Below are 17,067 nucleotides of genomic sequence, written 5' to 3'. Positions count from 1 at the left end.
CCAGGTTTATTTTACATCACAGAGAAATATACTTTTTAATGTGTGACCCATTGCAGTCAGGTCTCTATAATTAGCAGTTGAACACAATTCCTGATACAGATCCCATGCCTTCACTGCTGTCTGCATAAAGTTGATAATGCACATTTTGAGGGCAACTATTTTGCCACCACGGGTGCAGGGCCTAAAATGTCTTCAGAAAACACTTGGTCCTGCAGGGTAAATGAGAGGGCTATCAAGAGTCTCATTTTATAGGTGAAGAAACCAAGGCTGAGGATCATACAGTTAGCAGACGTCAAAGAAGGGATGAGGACCAAGGATGACATTGAAGAATGAGAAGGGCTGGGACTGTGGTGTAAGCAATGGGATTCGGAGATTTTACACATGCACATATGAGCTTGCATGCACACACACATAATCTAGAGCAGATATCTGCTGATTTTGCCTGTCTTCATATCATCTACCCCTTTCTGATAATAAAACCCTTCTCTTTTGGGAACTGTTCCAACTCAAGCTGTTAATGACTTGACACATGACTCCAATGGGCACTTGATCCCACCCCCTGGACAATGTGAGGGGTCCAGAGTGGCTTTATAACACAATCAGAGCTCTTTGGAGACTGCCATTTATTCACTGTCTGTGAACTCAGGCCTATTGACATCTTGAAGGCTCTGGCTCCTTAGAACCATAGAAAGACGTAAGTCTGTTACCTGCTCTCCTTGGCAGTTGTGAGGATGAGCCAAAACAATTCAATAAAGGGCCTCGTAAAGGGTGGACGTCCACTTGCTATTACACTTCTTTGGAAAGCTCATTTCTCTGAGCACCAACTGTCTATAGAGTAGAAAACTACTGTCATAAAAAGTTAACAATTAAGCCCCCAAATCCCACTTAAATCTCCCATTTTGTTTGCTCATTTGGTTTCCATTACACAGATAATAGGTTTATATCTCTGATTTTCAGAAGAAATGCTTCAACTGATTTGCGTGATTAAAAATACAGACCTCAGGGACACTCCTCATCCCCTATCTGTCTCTGGAATAGCAACTGTAATTGATGGGATTAAGAAAATCTGCATTTTCCCCCTTAGTCTGGCAATCTTAAAAACTAGAGACATTTTCATTCCAACTTGAATCAAGAATCCAGACACCATGAGAAACACAAATGTTTGGGTGTGATCATGGTATTTATTCATAGTATATTTTCACAATGTGTTAATAATGGAGAATAACACGTATTCATACACTGAGTATAACTTTTCCTGGAGCAGTCTGGAGTTTGGGGGACAGGGGTGGGTTGGAAAATACTGCCAGATTTTTCTTAATCTCTTTGGTTTTTGGAAGTAGGCAGGGTTACTCAAACCGAGGGTCTGCCATGGGGTATTGGCGATCACGTCCCCCCAGATCGGGCTGGAAGAGTAGAAAGATGATGGCTTCGGCACTTTCATTGTGGAAAGAAGCAAGAGAGTGGATTATGGGAAGATCAGAAAGACTCAGATGTCTTGAACTCCATAGTTCATTGCTTGTCACAAATGCCAATTACTGCAGCAGCCACAAACACCAGCAGGGTCTCAGGCTCATGGCCTGAAGACAAGTCATGTCACTAGCCAATGTTTTCATGCAAAAGGCAATTCGGATGACTAAAATCCTGGTTCTAACCTCCTCCAGGTGTTCTGGGGTGCTGAAGGTCACCCCCATCCTATGCATCCTTTCTCTTGCAGCTGGTAAACTTGGACGGCATTTCAGAATATCTTGGCAAAATACTGAGAGGACCTCACTTTCTCAATGTCATTCTGTAATGAAGCTGCTTGAGGGACCCTCCATTTAACCAGAAGGACCAAGGCACCATGAAGTAAAGCAAAGCATATTAATAACTAACAACAAGAAGAACAGAGTCCAAGTCTCTCCCAAAAACTGCATGTCCAAAAATAAGGGTAAACAGCTGGTCCAAGTGATTCTGTCCATTGGAAAATGTCCTTCCATTGTTCCCTTTTATTAAATGTGCTTACATTTCTGAGTCTGAAGATCACTTAAATACATATAATATTAGCACCAAGGCATCAATTTTTTTTCCCAGAGATCACATGAAACTAAATAGATACTTATCATACTTAATAGCTGGTACAATCTGTGACATCACAAAATTCTTTATTGGCTAATGATGCTTTCCTAGAAATGCCAAAAATATACCCTTGTAGCACCTTGATGGCGGTTAGATTGTTTTAAAACACAAATTACAATTTAAAAAAAGTAATAATAAAAATATACAGATAGAAAGTAAACAATAGGGTACCGTGATAATGAAGGATCACTTTTGTCAAAGACTACATATAATGTAGAGTACGTAAAATGCAGTGGTCTGACTGCAAGGGACAAAATAATGCAAAAGGCAGTCATAATAGAATCATTTTACGTACAAAAATATTACATCACAATAAATAATTTCAAACATAAATATTAAACTTTACATCATTAGGATATTCCACATATATACACACACATATACAGATACATGTGTGTGTATATATGTATATATATGCATATGTACACACACACAAGCGTACAAGTTCACACACACATACACACACACACGCACACACACACACACACACACACACACATACACACTCACACAGATTTAAGGTGGAGGTATTGCATTACTATCCTTCATCCATTCCATCATGGCTTCCTCTTCAGAGCACCTGAAAAAAACCAACCAACCAAGAAATGTAAATCTTCTGTCTCAGACGCCATAAGTCAAGAGTAGGTAATCCTTACATTTTTACATACAGAATTTAAAAACAGCACTTACTATTTTCTTTAGATTTTAAAAGTATGTTTGCTATAAGAAATATGTACATTTCAGGGAGTATAAAGAATAATAAAACACTAGCCTGAAATCTCCCATCTGAGATAATAGACTTCAAATATTGGTATATTTCCTTCTAGTCTTTTCTCTATACACACATGTAAATAGTATGTATAAAAACTACTCAAATTTTAATATGAACAAAAAATTATGTTAATATATATATAAAATATATAAACTACATATATAATAGGGCTCTCTCGTGGGTAGCTGCTGACTTTGCCTGCCTTTATCCCATCTCCCTGTTTCTGATAGCAAACCCCATCTTGTTCTTTGGGAACCACCTCTATTCCAAATGAAGCTTTTAATCCCATGACTGTCGTTGAATCCATGATCTCCGGTTCCTGGACACTGTGATTAGTTCAAAAGTGGCCATGTGGCCCAATCAGAGCCAGAGTTCTTGTGCAGAATGGAATCCGGAAGGTGAGCATTTACTTGGGACCATGAGCTCTAAGGATGAGGTAAGCCAGAGCGGCCAGGGGCTATGGTGTGGGGGAGGTGATCTGCCTGAGGAGGGAGCCATTTAAGAGACAAGCATTGCTGATCCATGGAAACAGGAAGAGTCCTGATGACTCTGTGTGAGCCTCTGGACCCAGCCATGCCTAAAGCTAGCCCACTGCTTGGACGTCTCAGTTACTTACAACAATAAATTTCCTTTCTTTCTGTTGCCTCTTGCAATGGAAATAATCCTAATTTAAGATCATAAATTTGAACATAGCTGTTTAATTAAACATTGAAATACTGATTCATAACTGTCAAATAGGCATCCTGTCAGGATCTTGAAGAGCTTTACAGGGTAATGGGCTGTGGGAAAGTTGTGAAGAAAGTTGTAGTGGGGGGGGTCACAGGAGTTGGCTGGGTTCAACTCTCGTAGGAAGGCACTGGGGCGAGAAAGAGTGACGGATTTAGTCCTCTGCTCGGCAGAGGAAGCACTTGCTGGCATACTGCAGTTAGGCCAGGGGTTGTCAAACATGTATGTCTCTCCTGTGGATTTGTTGAAATATAGATCCTGATTTCATAGGTCTGGGGTGGGGCCTGAGAGTCTGCATTTTCAGCAAGTTCTCAGGTGATGCTGATTGTGCTGGTTCTTAGCTCACACTGTGAGTTTGAAGTGTGTACAACAGTGCAGGAAGTGAGCAGTGGCTTTAGTGTAAGCCATTCCAGGGTTCTGCCAAGGGAATTCAGCACCCATAGGCAAGCTACTTAACTGTTGGGAGCCTCAGCTTCCATCTGTAAAATGAGGATAACAGCCCCATCTTGTGGCTTTCTTGTGAGGATTCAATGAAATAATGCCTTCAGAGTGTTCAGCATGGGGCCTGACATATAGTCAGGACTCAGTGAATGCCCTTAATAGTATTGTTATGATACTCCTAGCCGGTATTTCACAGAGGTTGATCTGTAAGTCACCTGCATCAGAATTCTTTGTAATGGAGATTCCTGGATCTACCAGAGACCTAATGAAACAGGACCTCTAGAGATCCATCCCTGTAAGCAGCATTTTAAATCAGCACTGCAGAGGAATCTGAGCAGGAAGCCTAGACACCTCCAGGGTGGAGGACAGATGGCCTCTGTCATGTGATGCCAGATGAGCATACAGGAAAATAGTACTGAGTCAGACTCAAGATGCTTAACAGTCAGCTGTCTGGGGAGCAAAGAACCTGACCACATTTGCTAATCATCAGGCTACAGAAAGGAGATAGGCAGATAGGCAGATAGGATAGGTAGGTAGGTAGGTAGATAGATAGATAGATAGAAATAGATAGGTAGAAAAACATAGGATTTACTTACCTTAACTATAAAACTCGAACCTCCAGGCCAGTGCCAGAGGATGGTGTACATTTTCCACAGTAACCACCGCATTTCCCTATGACACGGGTGCCATCCTGCAAGGAGATGCATGATCTTAGACTACCTGTTTGGCTAATGTTTTTAAGAAACCATTCTTGCACACACAGGAGGCAGGCCTTTTGAACAGAAGCAGAGCCCAATGTCTTCACCATGGTGTAAAGCAGAGGTTGATGAACTATGGTCGGTGGGCTCAGTCAAGCGTGTCACCTCTTTTTGTATGGCCCACATGTCAAGAATAGTGTTTACATTTTTAAATGGCTGAGAAGAAGTAAACCAAAAATAATATTTCTTGACGTGAAAATTTTACGAAATGCAAATTTCAGTGTCCATCGATAAAGTTTTATTAGAACACAGCCATGTTCATTTATTTACCTAATTAATGTCTATGGCTGCTTTCATGCTACAATATCGGGACTAAGTAGTTGTGACAGCTCTCATTGATTCACACTGCTACTCAGCACACTCCAAATCTCAGTGATACTGTTTTGACAGTGTTTCGAGTACCATGCATATTGCTGTCATAACATTTTGCTTTTTACCGGCATATACCATCATGCTGAAACCAGAAAAGTGGACTTTGAAAATTGCACTTTTAAGGTACAGTGGCATGTAGGTTATTCTATTATCAAGTTTAGATGGCAAAGCATTGTGTTTTTCATGGGATGACACTATAGCTCTGGTAGAAAAAAATACAATATACACCAACATTACCAAACTCAGCATTCATCACAATTTTAGGAAAGCAATGATCAGAAATTTAGAAAATTGAAGAAGGAATACATCACCATAATTTCTCACAAAAATAAAAATGAATAAAAAGAAAAAAAGAAAATGAGTAAGTTCCAAGTGGATCATTTATTAATCAAGCAAGGAAAACAGTTTACCCAAGGAGAGTTAAAATCTTGCTTAATTGTAACAGCTGAAGAAATGTGTCCAAAGAAAATAAGCTCAAGACTATTATCCTTTCGGCAAGAACAGTTGCTTGAGAAGTTAATGATATTGGGAGCAACATCAATAATCAATTAAAAAACTAGGCAACTAATTGTGAATGGCTTTCTCTGGCTCTTCATAAACTGACAGATATTACTGATACTGATGTTGTCACTTATTTGAGGAGACAATGCTGAGTCTGAAGTGACTAAAGAATTAGCTTCTCTGAAGAGTCTGTGTGCAACAAGTTCAGGCAAGAAAATTTTAAAGAGGTTGAGAAAACACAAGTGCAGAGCAACTGAAGTGGAATCTGTTAAGACAACTGATAGTGGTAAAAAATCTGTGGGAGCAGAAAAAAGCTTTAGTTGGTCAAATTTACAAAGCTTGTGAAAACGTCAGATGTTTAAAGCCTATGATTATTCACTACATTTATTCATCAGTAGGTGCTTTGTGGAAAATATTCATATCTATCAGGTTTTACAGAGCCTGGAGTGTTGTTAATGGTGAACTTCTTTTGGTATCATGAACTTAACCATCATTAGTTTTGTAAATTTTTGTCAGAAGTAGGAGATGAATACCCTGACTTGTCCTACCATACAGCAGTTTGATGACTTAGCAGAGGTAAAGTTTTATTGTGAGTTTTTGGGCTCAGGGTTGGGATTAACATTTTTCTGAACAAGAAGAATTGCTTTCAATCAGTGTAATTGAATACTCAATGGCTTTGGACATTAGCTTTTGCTACAGATTTGATATTTCTTAAGGAATTGAACCTAAAATCACAAGGCTAAACTGCCACTTACAGACAAAACTTATACTGTGGTAAAGTTATTTCAGTAACAACTAACATTGTTTGAATCATAAATAATATTAAGCCATTTTATGAACTTCCCATTCTGTTAAAAGTTAAAACAAGAAGGTACATCTCCATTCCACATAAATTTATGGTGGAGATGTTTTCCAACTTGAACTGCAGTTCCAGCAGCCTTTTTTTGTACTTTGATGTAAGTGCAAAGGAAATGTTCATACAGCAAAATCCATTTAATGAAGCAATTGAAGAGCTTCCATCTCACCTTCAATTGCAAGTGATTAATCGGCAGTGCAGTGACATGTTAAAAAGTAAATATCAAGAGAAAAAAATCTAATAGAATTTAAAAAATGCTTGCCAAGGCATGAATATGCTCAATTAAAATTATATGACTGTGGACTATATCAGTGTTTGGCAACACCTATTTGTGTAAAAAAACATTTATAAAGATGAAATACAGAAAATCTCATCTCCAATCAGCATTTACAGATAAATATTTATTATCAATTTAGATAACAGAGAACACTAATTAAGCAAAACGTTACCATCTTCCAATATTGTATTCTTCTCATTGGTAGATCTGTATTACAAAAAAAACTTACACTCATTATTATTTTAAATTTAATCAATGACAATTTTGTGCAAATTCATTTTCACTCTTGTCATATAAATACATAAATAATAGCATTGATTTTTGCGTGTTGGCCAGCAAAATATCTACTATCTGGTCCTTTACAGAAAACGTTTTCCAATCCCTGATCTAAAGTCTTGTGTGACGCATCCCTGTCAGCCTCTCCAGATACCATCCTGTCGCTCTACACCCCTACCCTTGAACGTCTTGGGTTGTTTTCTGATATGTCCCTTACAACGCAGAGCCTTTGCACATACCATTCTTCTACCTGGCGCTCTCTTCCTCTCCTCTCCTTCTCCATGTGCACTGGACAACCCTAACTTTTAACTGGTAAATTTTTCAGAACCCAGCCCAGAGGCCACTTCCTGTGAGATATATTCCTGACCCAGTTACCTGCTACACAGCACACTGTCAAGTTAGGTAATTCTTTCTTTACATCTGTCTTTCTGCTAGAACATAAGCCCCTTGTTGGCAACAACAATGTTGTCTTGTTAAAATCCAAGAGTCTCCAGAACTTAGCACAGTGCATGGCTCAGGGTGATACTAAATACACATTTGTTAAATGAATGAATGAATCAATGAAAGAGGTTGAAGCTGAAGTACACTTTTTTTTTAACCTGCAATTCAGGCTGCTCTGCCGATTAGTTTCCCTAACACTTCACCATGCTGTGAAGAACTCCTTGTTGAATTGTGGCATAATATCCCATTGTGTAAATTTACCATGTCATGTTAGGCACCCTCCCTTCCATTCCTGCACAATGTTTGGCATTTTAGATGTTTCACATATTCCACTACTGGGAACAACACTGTGATGGATCGTATCTATGCCTGTATTTCAGGATATCTTTGGGCTATATTCCCACAACTGAGTCAAAGGGCATGAACAATTGGTTCCTGATGACCAAACTGTGAAAGTCTCTTGCAAATAATGTAATCTTTTTTTTTGGGGGGGGGGGAAGAACAAGAAAAACTTTGCCAAATTAACAAATAAAGAGAACAAAATAGTTTTTTGTTTTTTTTAAATTTGCATGCCTTTGATTATGAGTATGACTGAGTTGGGAGGCTGATTTCTATCATCACTCTACTCGTTCCTGGTTTTAGGGGCCCACGTCAGTTCTGCAGCTAGTCTGACACCACCAACTGGCTTTGGTGCCAGACCAACCCCTCCCCAGGAACCTCCTCCCCAGGCTGAAGTATTGGTCTGGTGGCCTTAAAGATACTGGTATGTTACAAATGTCTTCTGTCTCATTGAAGCTTATGCTTTACCCAAACTGTCTCCTGACGCAGCAGTGAGATAACCTGAATCAGGCTGCCTGGGGCTTGTACTGCATCTTTAAATAAACTTTTTAAGCCTCAGTTTTCTGGTGCAACTGTAAAATGGGGATAATATTAGTTTCCCTTCATAGGTTTGCTGTAAATGAAAGAATGCATGCAAAGTGCTTCGCCTAGTACTTGGCCTAATATTCATGCTCAATAAATATTAGTTGTTACTATCATAAACGCATTTTTGTATGTGGGTCTCCATTATTGCCTGTTCTCATGGAGATGAAGAAAAGTCTGTGTAATTATAAAATCACTGATAATGACTTTGCAATGTTCATGTTATTTCATTAATAGGGACTCTGTTAATTTGATTTAGATAAAGGCTGAGCTAAAACTTATCATTTTTACTACAGGATAAAAAAAACATACTGAAGAAATGCATAGTGTAAACATGATTGTCATTGAAATAGCCTATTTCAGAGAAAAAGGTGTGTTTTCCAGCATTTGAGAAGCTCCCACTCACCTACAATGAAACACTAATTGTAAATCATGTTTATTTCTTCATTAAAATAAGCTTTCTAAAAGTCTTCCAATGAATATTTTGTTAGCTTAGGTTGAGCTCTTATATATAATTAAAATGAATGACTGCTCCATCAAGAACAGTTTATATTTCACACTTTTCCCTAATTTCTCTGTTTTTCTCAGTACGAGCAGGGGAGGTTGGCTCATGTGATTTAGGGAAACCAGCACATCTTGGATTGAAGGTGCTTACTTACAGTTGTTTGGAGAGTTCTAGTGGTGAAAATGCCCATAAAACATAGTATGTATGCACATATATTTTCCCAATACAACCCTCGTCAATGAGTATATGTAAAAACGTTATCTAGTTTCTATAGGAAGGTACAGAATAAAAAGTACATATATATAAAATATAACTTTACTCTACTGGTCTGCAGTATGATTTTTATACTTGGTGGAATCTCCCTTTACTCTGCCCAGGTCTGAAAGCTGTTCCAAACCCTTCTCCTGGAGAGAAGGCCACATAGCAGCTCTGAGAATGGGGCACGTGGTGCTGCCAGGAACTCTGGGTGGGGCTGAAGGTCCTTTCGTACCCTGAGCACATTTGTGAGTTGAGGGTGCATGGAACGTCACTGGCAGGGGAGCTCAGAACTTCAACATGGGTGCCATGCTCCCCGTTCTGGCCGTCTGCCCCTCGCACACAAGCGGAGTATTTACTCACTCGTTGGTCTCTGAGTCAAGCAGGTGCAGCTAAAGCATTTGCCTCGAAGTCCACCCCTGGGTCAAGGGGGTGTCCCACATGCCTCACTCCCAGCTGGGCTGGGAGCCCACGTGGACAAAAGCCACATGGTGCTGTGGCGACCAGCTGGGTCCGGGCTCGGGCCCAGGCTCAGCCTCAGCCCTGGCTGCAGTCCCCTGACCTTCTACTCTTCTTATTATGTGAGACAAGGAGAAGCATGCTTCCCGTCATACACACAGGGGCCAACAGTGAACCTGACATGGAGACTTATTTTTACCGGTTTTGTTTCTGATGGTGAGACAGCATCCTTGTAAAACTAAAGGACAATTCTAGTCATTCAGGGTAAAATTGTCCTTTAGTTTTGCTTGGGGAAAACATTTTATTTCCAACCAGGTTTGGGAAATTAAGGTTTTCATTGTGTTTTTCCCTCTGTAGCTCCCAGTAGAAAAGTGAAGGAAGGTGAGGGATGATTATTTGAGAGCTGAATCAAAGCAGGGCTGTGTGGAGAGGAGAGAATTATGACTTAGGGGGGCCTCAGTCCCTCGGGGCAAGATGGTGGAGAGAATGTTGAGAGCAGGGCACTGCCCAGTTCTCCAAGTGTGCTCCACAGAACACTGGTTACTCGGGTAAATTTTAAGGTCCAACTTTGAAAAGAAGGTTGTGTGGTTGGTTTAATTTAGGTCAGTGGGTCTCAAAATGTGGTCCCAGGGGCATCAGCACACCTGGGAAACGGTGGGACATGTTCATCCTGGGCCTCCCCCAGCTGGCTGTGTTTCAGGCAGTCCTGGGGGCGGTGCTAATGTACAGTCAAGTTTGAGAACCACTGATTTAGTGGAATGATGGTTTCAATAAAGTCACACAGGTTTCACTCCTGTATACTTATTCCAACTTCTACTATAGCAATGCTTACTGTGACTCTTAAAGAAGGAAATAAAATAGACAATTCTTTTTCCAAATGCCTTTGGCTGCGGAGGCCTATTTTCAGTGGCGCCATCCCTAGGGGATGCCGCTTCATGGGCTGCACAGCAGGTCAGGCATGCAGAGCGGCCTTCCTAGGGGCTGCCAGGAGCTAGAAACTGCTGAGTCCTGGCTCCCAGGGATGCTGAAGGAATGCTCAGCAGAGGCTGGAGATTAATTTTGAGCTCAGGTTCTCTGGGCTGTCATAAAACAACAAGATTAAAAAAGAAAGAAAGAAAGAAAGAAAGAAATGCTGACAGTCAATTGTGGAACCAACTCCCCCAGCACCGGTGAGACTTCCCCAAGTCTTGATCTCGGCAGGGTAGTAACCATAGTCTCCACAAGGTGGCGCTCCCGGCTGTAATTATTTTTAGTTTCATGAGTAAAACTGCAATATTGACAATGGCTGACAAATAGAATTGAAACTTAATGTTACACAGTCTACATAGATGGTTTCCTACATAATCATGCTTCGTGTTTGACCATGTTTAGGGCAGTTACGTTTTTCTGTTGTGGTTCCTCTGAGTCACCAAAACGTAATATATGGACAATGGAGGACAGGAATAGGAAGAATATTACAATTTCAGGGCACATTCTAAAGCACGCATGCTGTCTCTCTGTCAGTGATCTTCATTCCTTTCAGTGCAAGGAAAAATATGTAATGATTAATTTATGAGCAATCAATCAGATTAGAGATAGTTGACTGGTTTAGATGGAGACCCGAGAGAGTTTTTTTCATAGACACGCATTTAACCCTGGCAGCTAAAAACAGGATCAGGAAACTAAAATTTTCCTGGGAAGTCACAATTGGATGTTTCTTCTTTTCCAGAATGGATTAGGTTGAGCTGTTTCTTTATATTCTGATTTTGGTGTGGTTTATGAAATAAAAACACAGGATGCCCAACCAGATGAACACCACATACTTTTTAGAATAAGTATGTCCCATGCAATGTTTAGGATATGCTTATAGTAAAAAATGTTCCTTGTTTATTGAAAACTCAAGTTTAACTGGGCATCCTGTATTTTGTCTGCAACTCTACTTTGGAATAACACCCCACTTTCCAGTTCTCTTGTTTTTCCTCCCCTACTCACATTTCTGAGGAGACCCGGAGACACGGGTCATGGGTGAAGTGGGATTGGTAGGTCTCCCATTTGCCCACAGGTGGGGTTCCTGCCCCACATTCTCAGCACTTCTGAGGGAAGGCTGGGAAGGGCAGTGGTTTCTGTCTTGGTTATACATTAGAATCACCTGGGGAATTTCAATCTCTGCCTGCTTCAGACACCCCCATTCAGTGACTCTGTGTGGGACCCGGATACACGGCACTTTACACTGTCCTAGGTAACTCTAATGTACACCCAGGCTGACACCAGGGCTTCCTAGGTTGTCCTGTGCTTATGAGCCACCTGGGGACCTTGCTCAGTAGCAGAAGCTGACTCAGAAGCTCTGGGGCCTAGAAGCTAAATTTTCAACAATCTCCCAGGTGATTCTGATGGTCTACATGGACCACACCTTGAGTAGCAAGATTTCAGAGCATGTAAAACTAATTATTGTAGAACTTGTGTTTCTCAAATGCTCCAGAAACTTCACCTGATAAATTATCCCCATTTGTATTTCAATTTTTCTTAAACAAATATCATTTTCCCTAAGTTCACAAAAGTGAATCTCATGGTGGCTAACTGCAAGGTGTCTGAGATACACACTCAGCGGCTTCTTACTGCTTTCAGCTTCCTGGTTAGGCATCCTTCTAATGACCTGGATGGTTCACAGGCTCCCGCCTCGAGGACGAATTCACCAGGGGTGAAGCAAGGCTCTGTGCCCTCCACTCACCTATGCACACTTCACTTTTGATTTATTTTCTTAATCTTCAGACACTTTGCAAAATGGTTTGAGGAAATGGGAAAGCACATTTGTTTCTTTAGCACCACCACCACAGAGGGAGGGAGTGGAGGAAGAGAGAAGAGAAAGAAGGAACAAAGAGAAAAACCTCATCCCCTAGGTATCTGGTAGCCTTACCGGGGACTTCTTAATGTCGGAGACCGCGTAGTTCCCTTGTGATATCCACCTGGCAGAATCAGTTAAAGAAAGGCCGGTTCCATAAAGATTGATGCTAAAACGGCCCTGGAATTAAGTACCCAATAAAAAAAGAATTTTAGTTCACATGACGTCCAAAGCAAAGGCCACACAATTACAAGGTAACTTGGAAAGGAGAAGGATAATAAATAATTACGATATTACTAATTATTAGTGTTTTTGTTGGGGGTGGGAGGGTAGGTCTGGGCCAGGAACTTGACAATCATCATCTCATCCACCTTCACAAGAGCTCTGTGAAGGGGGGTTTCGTTACAGATGGGGAAACTGAGGCCCAGAAGAGGTGATTAACTTCTCCAGGATACAGTGAGAGTCCAACTCACATTTTTCTGTCTTCCAAGTCCTCTCAACCACCGCCATTCTTCCTGCCTAACACAGCAATCCTGATGCTGCTCATTATTATCAGATTCCTTCAGGAACAAAATGCTACAGTGTAATTTTTCTAACAAGATCTCAATGCCAAAGCTTCCTAGGCTTCAGCTCCCCGCGGCGCTGAGCACTCGACGTACTAAGCACAGCAGGGCAGGACTTCAAAGCAGAGGCGCGGTCTCCGGGACGGCCATCAGGGGGCGCGCGTGGCCTGCTCCAGACCACCTGGGACCCGGGCCGCCTCCTGTCGGCCAAGGGAACACACATCTCCCGGGCCGCTCCAGGGTTCCTTTCGAAACGTGGCCTGGGTGTTTTGATATGTATTTCTAAGGAGACGGTGCAGCAGAGATTCTCTTTTGGCCATCTGTCCCCGTTCTCTCACTCTCTCTTTCAAAAATGATTCTACCAAGCCAGCTGAAATAGTTTATTTTCTTCTTCAGGTTTCCTACTCCACAATAAGCAGTTTCGGAGTTAAAATTGTTCCGCACCAAAAAGAAAAAAAAAAAAAGAAAAAAAAATGTTCCGCACCAACACACTTGGGGTGAATGCTTCCTCTCTGAACCTTACAATCCAGTGCTTTGTCAAAACCATCTATAATAAAGCAAGGAGGGGGGGGGGGTCTGGGTTGTAGATTCACAGCCAGTCAGCATAAGGTTTATGCAAATTAAGCTCTTTCACCCGCCATGAGACCCTGGACAGTTTCTAGCCTCTCAGAACCTCAGTTTGTCCATCTGTAAAGTGGGAGGTAATAACTGCCCTATTTTATAGGGGGAGGTAAGCTAGCTAAAGCAGAGCTGGAGGATTGTGATTGGTTAGGCTCCCTTGAAAGGTGTTTCCCTAAGTTCAGGCTGAATTAGGTTTAGATTTGTGACAAGGGAAAGGCCATGGGGTCAGCCTTCATTTTGTGGGTCCTGATATACAAATGAACTTTTTCAGACCTGCAAATAAGAGGGATTAGATAGATGGTATAATGTAACTAACTCATTACCTGGTGGAGAATAGGTGAAAAACATTTAAAAAATGTTTTTTGGAACTTATTTTATGACAGCACTATAGAGATGTTAATGGTTGTTAAGATGAACGGCTGCTAGTGGCCATGCTGAGGCTCAAAGCCCTCTTTGCCTGGCCTCCTCAGACACTGGCTTCTGCTTTGTATTATCCCACCTGGCCATTTTCTTATCTCACCATCATTTCTTCCCTGAGGAGGGCTCCACCCCTGTTCATAATGCCCATGCCACACTGCCCTTCTCACTTCTCCCTCTCATCCTGTGTCCTATGCTGGCTGCCTGTCCCCACCTGCATGGCAGAAGGTAGACTTGATCTGCTTCAATGTCAAAGTTCTTAGAAGGTCCAGGCTGCTGACCTGGCTACCAGCCCGAGAGCATCCGCCAGTATCTGAGCACACTCCTTTCCTTCGGTTAGCTGGATCTACCCTCTGAAAGTGGATGATAAACCCAACTGGAACAGATGTTCCTCCTCATTCTCTTTCCTCCTTTTCTGGTTTGGGGATCTGCATTTTAAGCAAGCATCTGAGCTGATAATTAGCACTCTAATGGTTGAGTGCTACCGGAGGAGTAAAGACCTAATGGCCTTTTAGCTTTGGTCTGGGACATCTTTGCCCCTAAAAGCCTTGTCTTCAATGTCTAAAGGGCATGAGAGTTTTAGCTTACCTTCTGTTGCAGGTTTAAAAGAGAAAAAGTAATTAAGAGTCATGCACACACTAGATGACTCAGAAATGTTTATGAAAGATGTGCCTTAAACAAAGAGAGAGTTTGTTCTCTGCTCGGACAAGAGTGAACACTGCAGAAATCTTGCCTGGAAACAGGACCAGCCAGACAAGCCTGTCGTCATGGATTTGGATTCAGACACACCTGCGATAAAGGCGGCCTCCAATGGCCACTGGTTATGTAGGTCAGGCAAGTTACCCAACCTCTCTACACCTCAGCGTCCTCATCTGTAAAAAGGGGGCATCCTCATAGGATGCGTGAGGATGAAATGCTACGCTAAAGCCTAGTAGACACTCAACAAATACTACTAATACCAGCACCAATAATCATTATGCTGCATCGACTGTGATCAGGATTAAAAAAGAGATATTCTGGTTACATCTTCACTTAAGGCTCTTGGGGAACCCACCCTTCCTGATAAAGAAATCTGCAAAGAAGCATCAATGGATGAGGAGGAAGAAGCAAGAAGCAGACTGTCGCACGGGGCATCCTCTGCTTTGACTTCTGTGCCATCACTAGGTCAGAGGATGAGCCATCTGCCCCAAAGCAGCTCACACAATCCTGCTCTCCACAGACCTTTGCTGGAAAACTGATCTGAAAAACTCAAGTCTTTCATCAATGTAGCTGGTGCTCATTAAACGTCTAAGAAATAGAATTCTTTAAGTATCCAATATGGTTTGCAGAATGAGCTGGAAAACATATTAGAAATTAGCCTCTCACTGGGTTTGGGTTTTCTCACTTAGCAATCGCTTCAGTGTCAGGATTTAGCAAGTCAATCAGTTCATCTGTCTCCAAATTATTAAAATAAATGAATGCAAATTAACTTTTATTTACTTAAGCTTCCCAAAACATGCACATCAGAGACAAGAAAATCCTGAGACATTTGGGAAAGGCAGGACAGCGCTGGCTAATCTATCAGCTGTTAAAATGCAACCTGTACTAATGGGATGTTTGATGTCATCAACTGCTCTAAAGAAGCTGCACTTCAAAAGTTTTCAATTCCTGGGTAATGGAGGGAAGGCCCCTGGTACCATTATGTCCTTTGTTTATTTTCTTTCTGCCCTGAGAGCTTCCTTTTCACTTCTCTAAAATGTTTAGTGATGCTTTCTAAAGCTTGGGGCTGAGAAAACACTTCCAGAAAGGAAAATTCAGATGTGTTTGTCTTTGGATGGTCCCTGTGGTTGGGTGTAAATCCGTCCTGGGATTCTGAACACATCACTCAGTCCCAATGCTCAGACTTTTGCAGGGGCACAGGCCAAGTGGGAAATTCCTGGTACAGAGTTTAACAAGAGGTTTGTGAAAATCTCATGAGAACCAAAGTAAAAACTGGGGCCAAATTCTCCTATCCTGAATCACCTAATGCGTTATGTTTGTCTTTCCTTCTCACTGCAAAAGCTTCTTGCAAAGACTGCTTTACCAGGTTAGCCCAGACTGTTTACTACAGCATGGTGCGGAAGGCAAGTTGAAACTTGCCACACATCTAACGAGGCAAGAAAGTGTGAAATTGCAGAATGGGCAGTGAGGCTGCACTGCTGAAAAGCGAATCCAGCAGAAGATGATAAACTTGCAGTTCTTGGTCTGAATGCTACACATCTTAGACATATAAAGCAGGAATAACAGTTTTCCTGTGTCATGTAATAGGGTTTTTAATGGCTCATGGTGGTGTGCTGCAGCCCACTTGCACTGGCTTTTGAGGGCTGACTGTGTCTCTCTCCCCAGCTCTCCATTTAGTGATGGAATGTCGATGGCTTGAAATCAGTCATGGCAGTGGGAGTGGGATATTTAAACCACGGAAATCGGACATCGGCAAATGCTTTTACAAAGCAGGACTTTCTTTTTTTTTTTCTTTTCCTTGGAAAGCCAGTCATTCACCATTTACCAGCACGTCACTGACTGCATAGTATCCATTTTATTAACCATCATCATTTGCTTAACCAAGCCCTTGCTATTCAATATCTAATTTGTTTCTAAATTTTTACCATCCTAATAGATGCATTTTGCTGTATGTGAAGTCTGGCATGTAGCTGTGATTATTTCCTTAGGAAACACTCCGAAGAGTGGAATTACTAGATTAGAAGCTGTGAGCATCTGTGGGGCTCTGGGTGCAGAACTGCATTCCAGAGCAGCCGCTCGATCTAATTACATTCCCAGGAACAGATATAGCCCAGGGACCCCGAGGACAGGCTGGGATTTGGATCCCTAGGAAGGGGGATGGCTCCCAGCACATACCTGTGGGCACTTGGTGGCACTGTAGCAGTCCCCAGCAGTGGCAAAAGGGACAGGGTGTCCTTCGCTTGTCCTTGCAAACTGTAAGTCAGTGGCTGTGGG

At 41.8% G+C, this 17,067-nt stretch overlaps 1 protein-coding gene across 1 annotated transcript in view; it reads right to left on the bottom strand.

Moving 5' to 3' along the window:
* Nucleotides 1-2,574: 2,574 nt before the first annotated feature.
* The window catches only part of ADAMTS9 (ADAM metallopeptidase with thrombospondin type 1 motif 9), a 175,043-nt gene continuing 160,550 nt past the window's right edge, over nt 2,575-17,067 (bottom strand). Inside the window, exons 35-38 of the mRNA XM_019624086.1 lie at nt 16,969-17,060; nt 12,569-12,673; nt 4,651-4,745; nt 2,575-2,695 (exon numbers count right to left, since the gene is read on the bottom strand). Coding sequence (XP_019479631.1) covers nt 4,656-4,745; nt 12,569-12,673; nt 16,969-17,060 — 287 coding nt within the window. The 3' untranslated portion in view covers nt 2,575-2,695; nt 4,651-4,655. The remainder of the gene's footprint in view (nt 2,696-4,650; nt 4,746-12,568; nt 12,674-16,968; nt 17,061-17,067) is intronic.

Source organism: Hipposideros armiger, unplaced genomic scaffold (genome assembly GCF_001890085.2).
Source record: "Hipposideros armiger isolate ML-2016 unplaced genomic scaffold, ASM189008v1 scaffold_578, whole genome shotgun sequence".
Classification (NCBI taxonomy): domain Eukaryota; kingdom Metazoa; phylum Chordata; class Mammalia; order Chiroptera; family Hipposideridae; genus Hipposideros; species Hipposideros armiger.
This window is presented reverse-complemented; position numbering and strand designations above follow the sequence as displayed.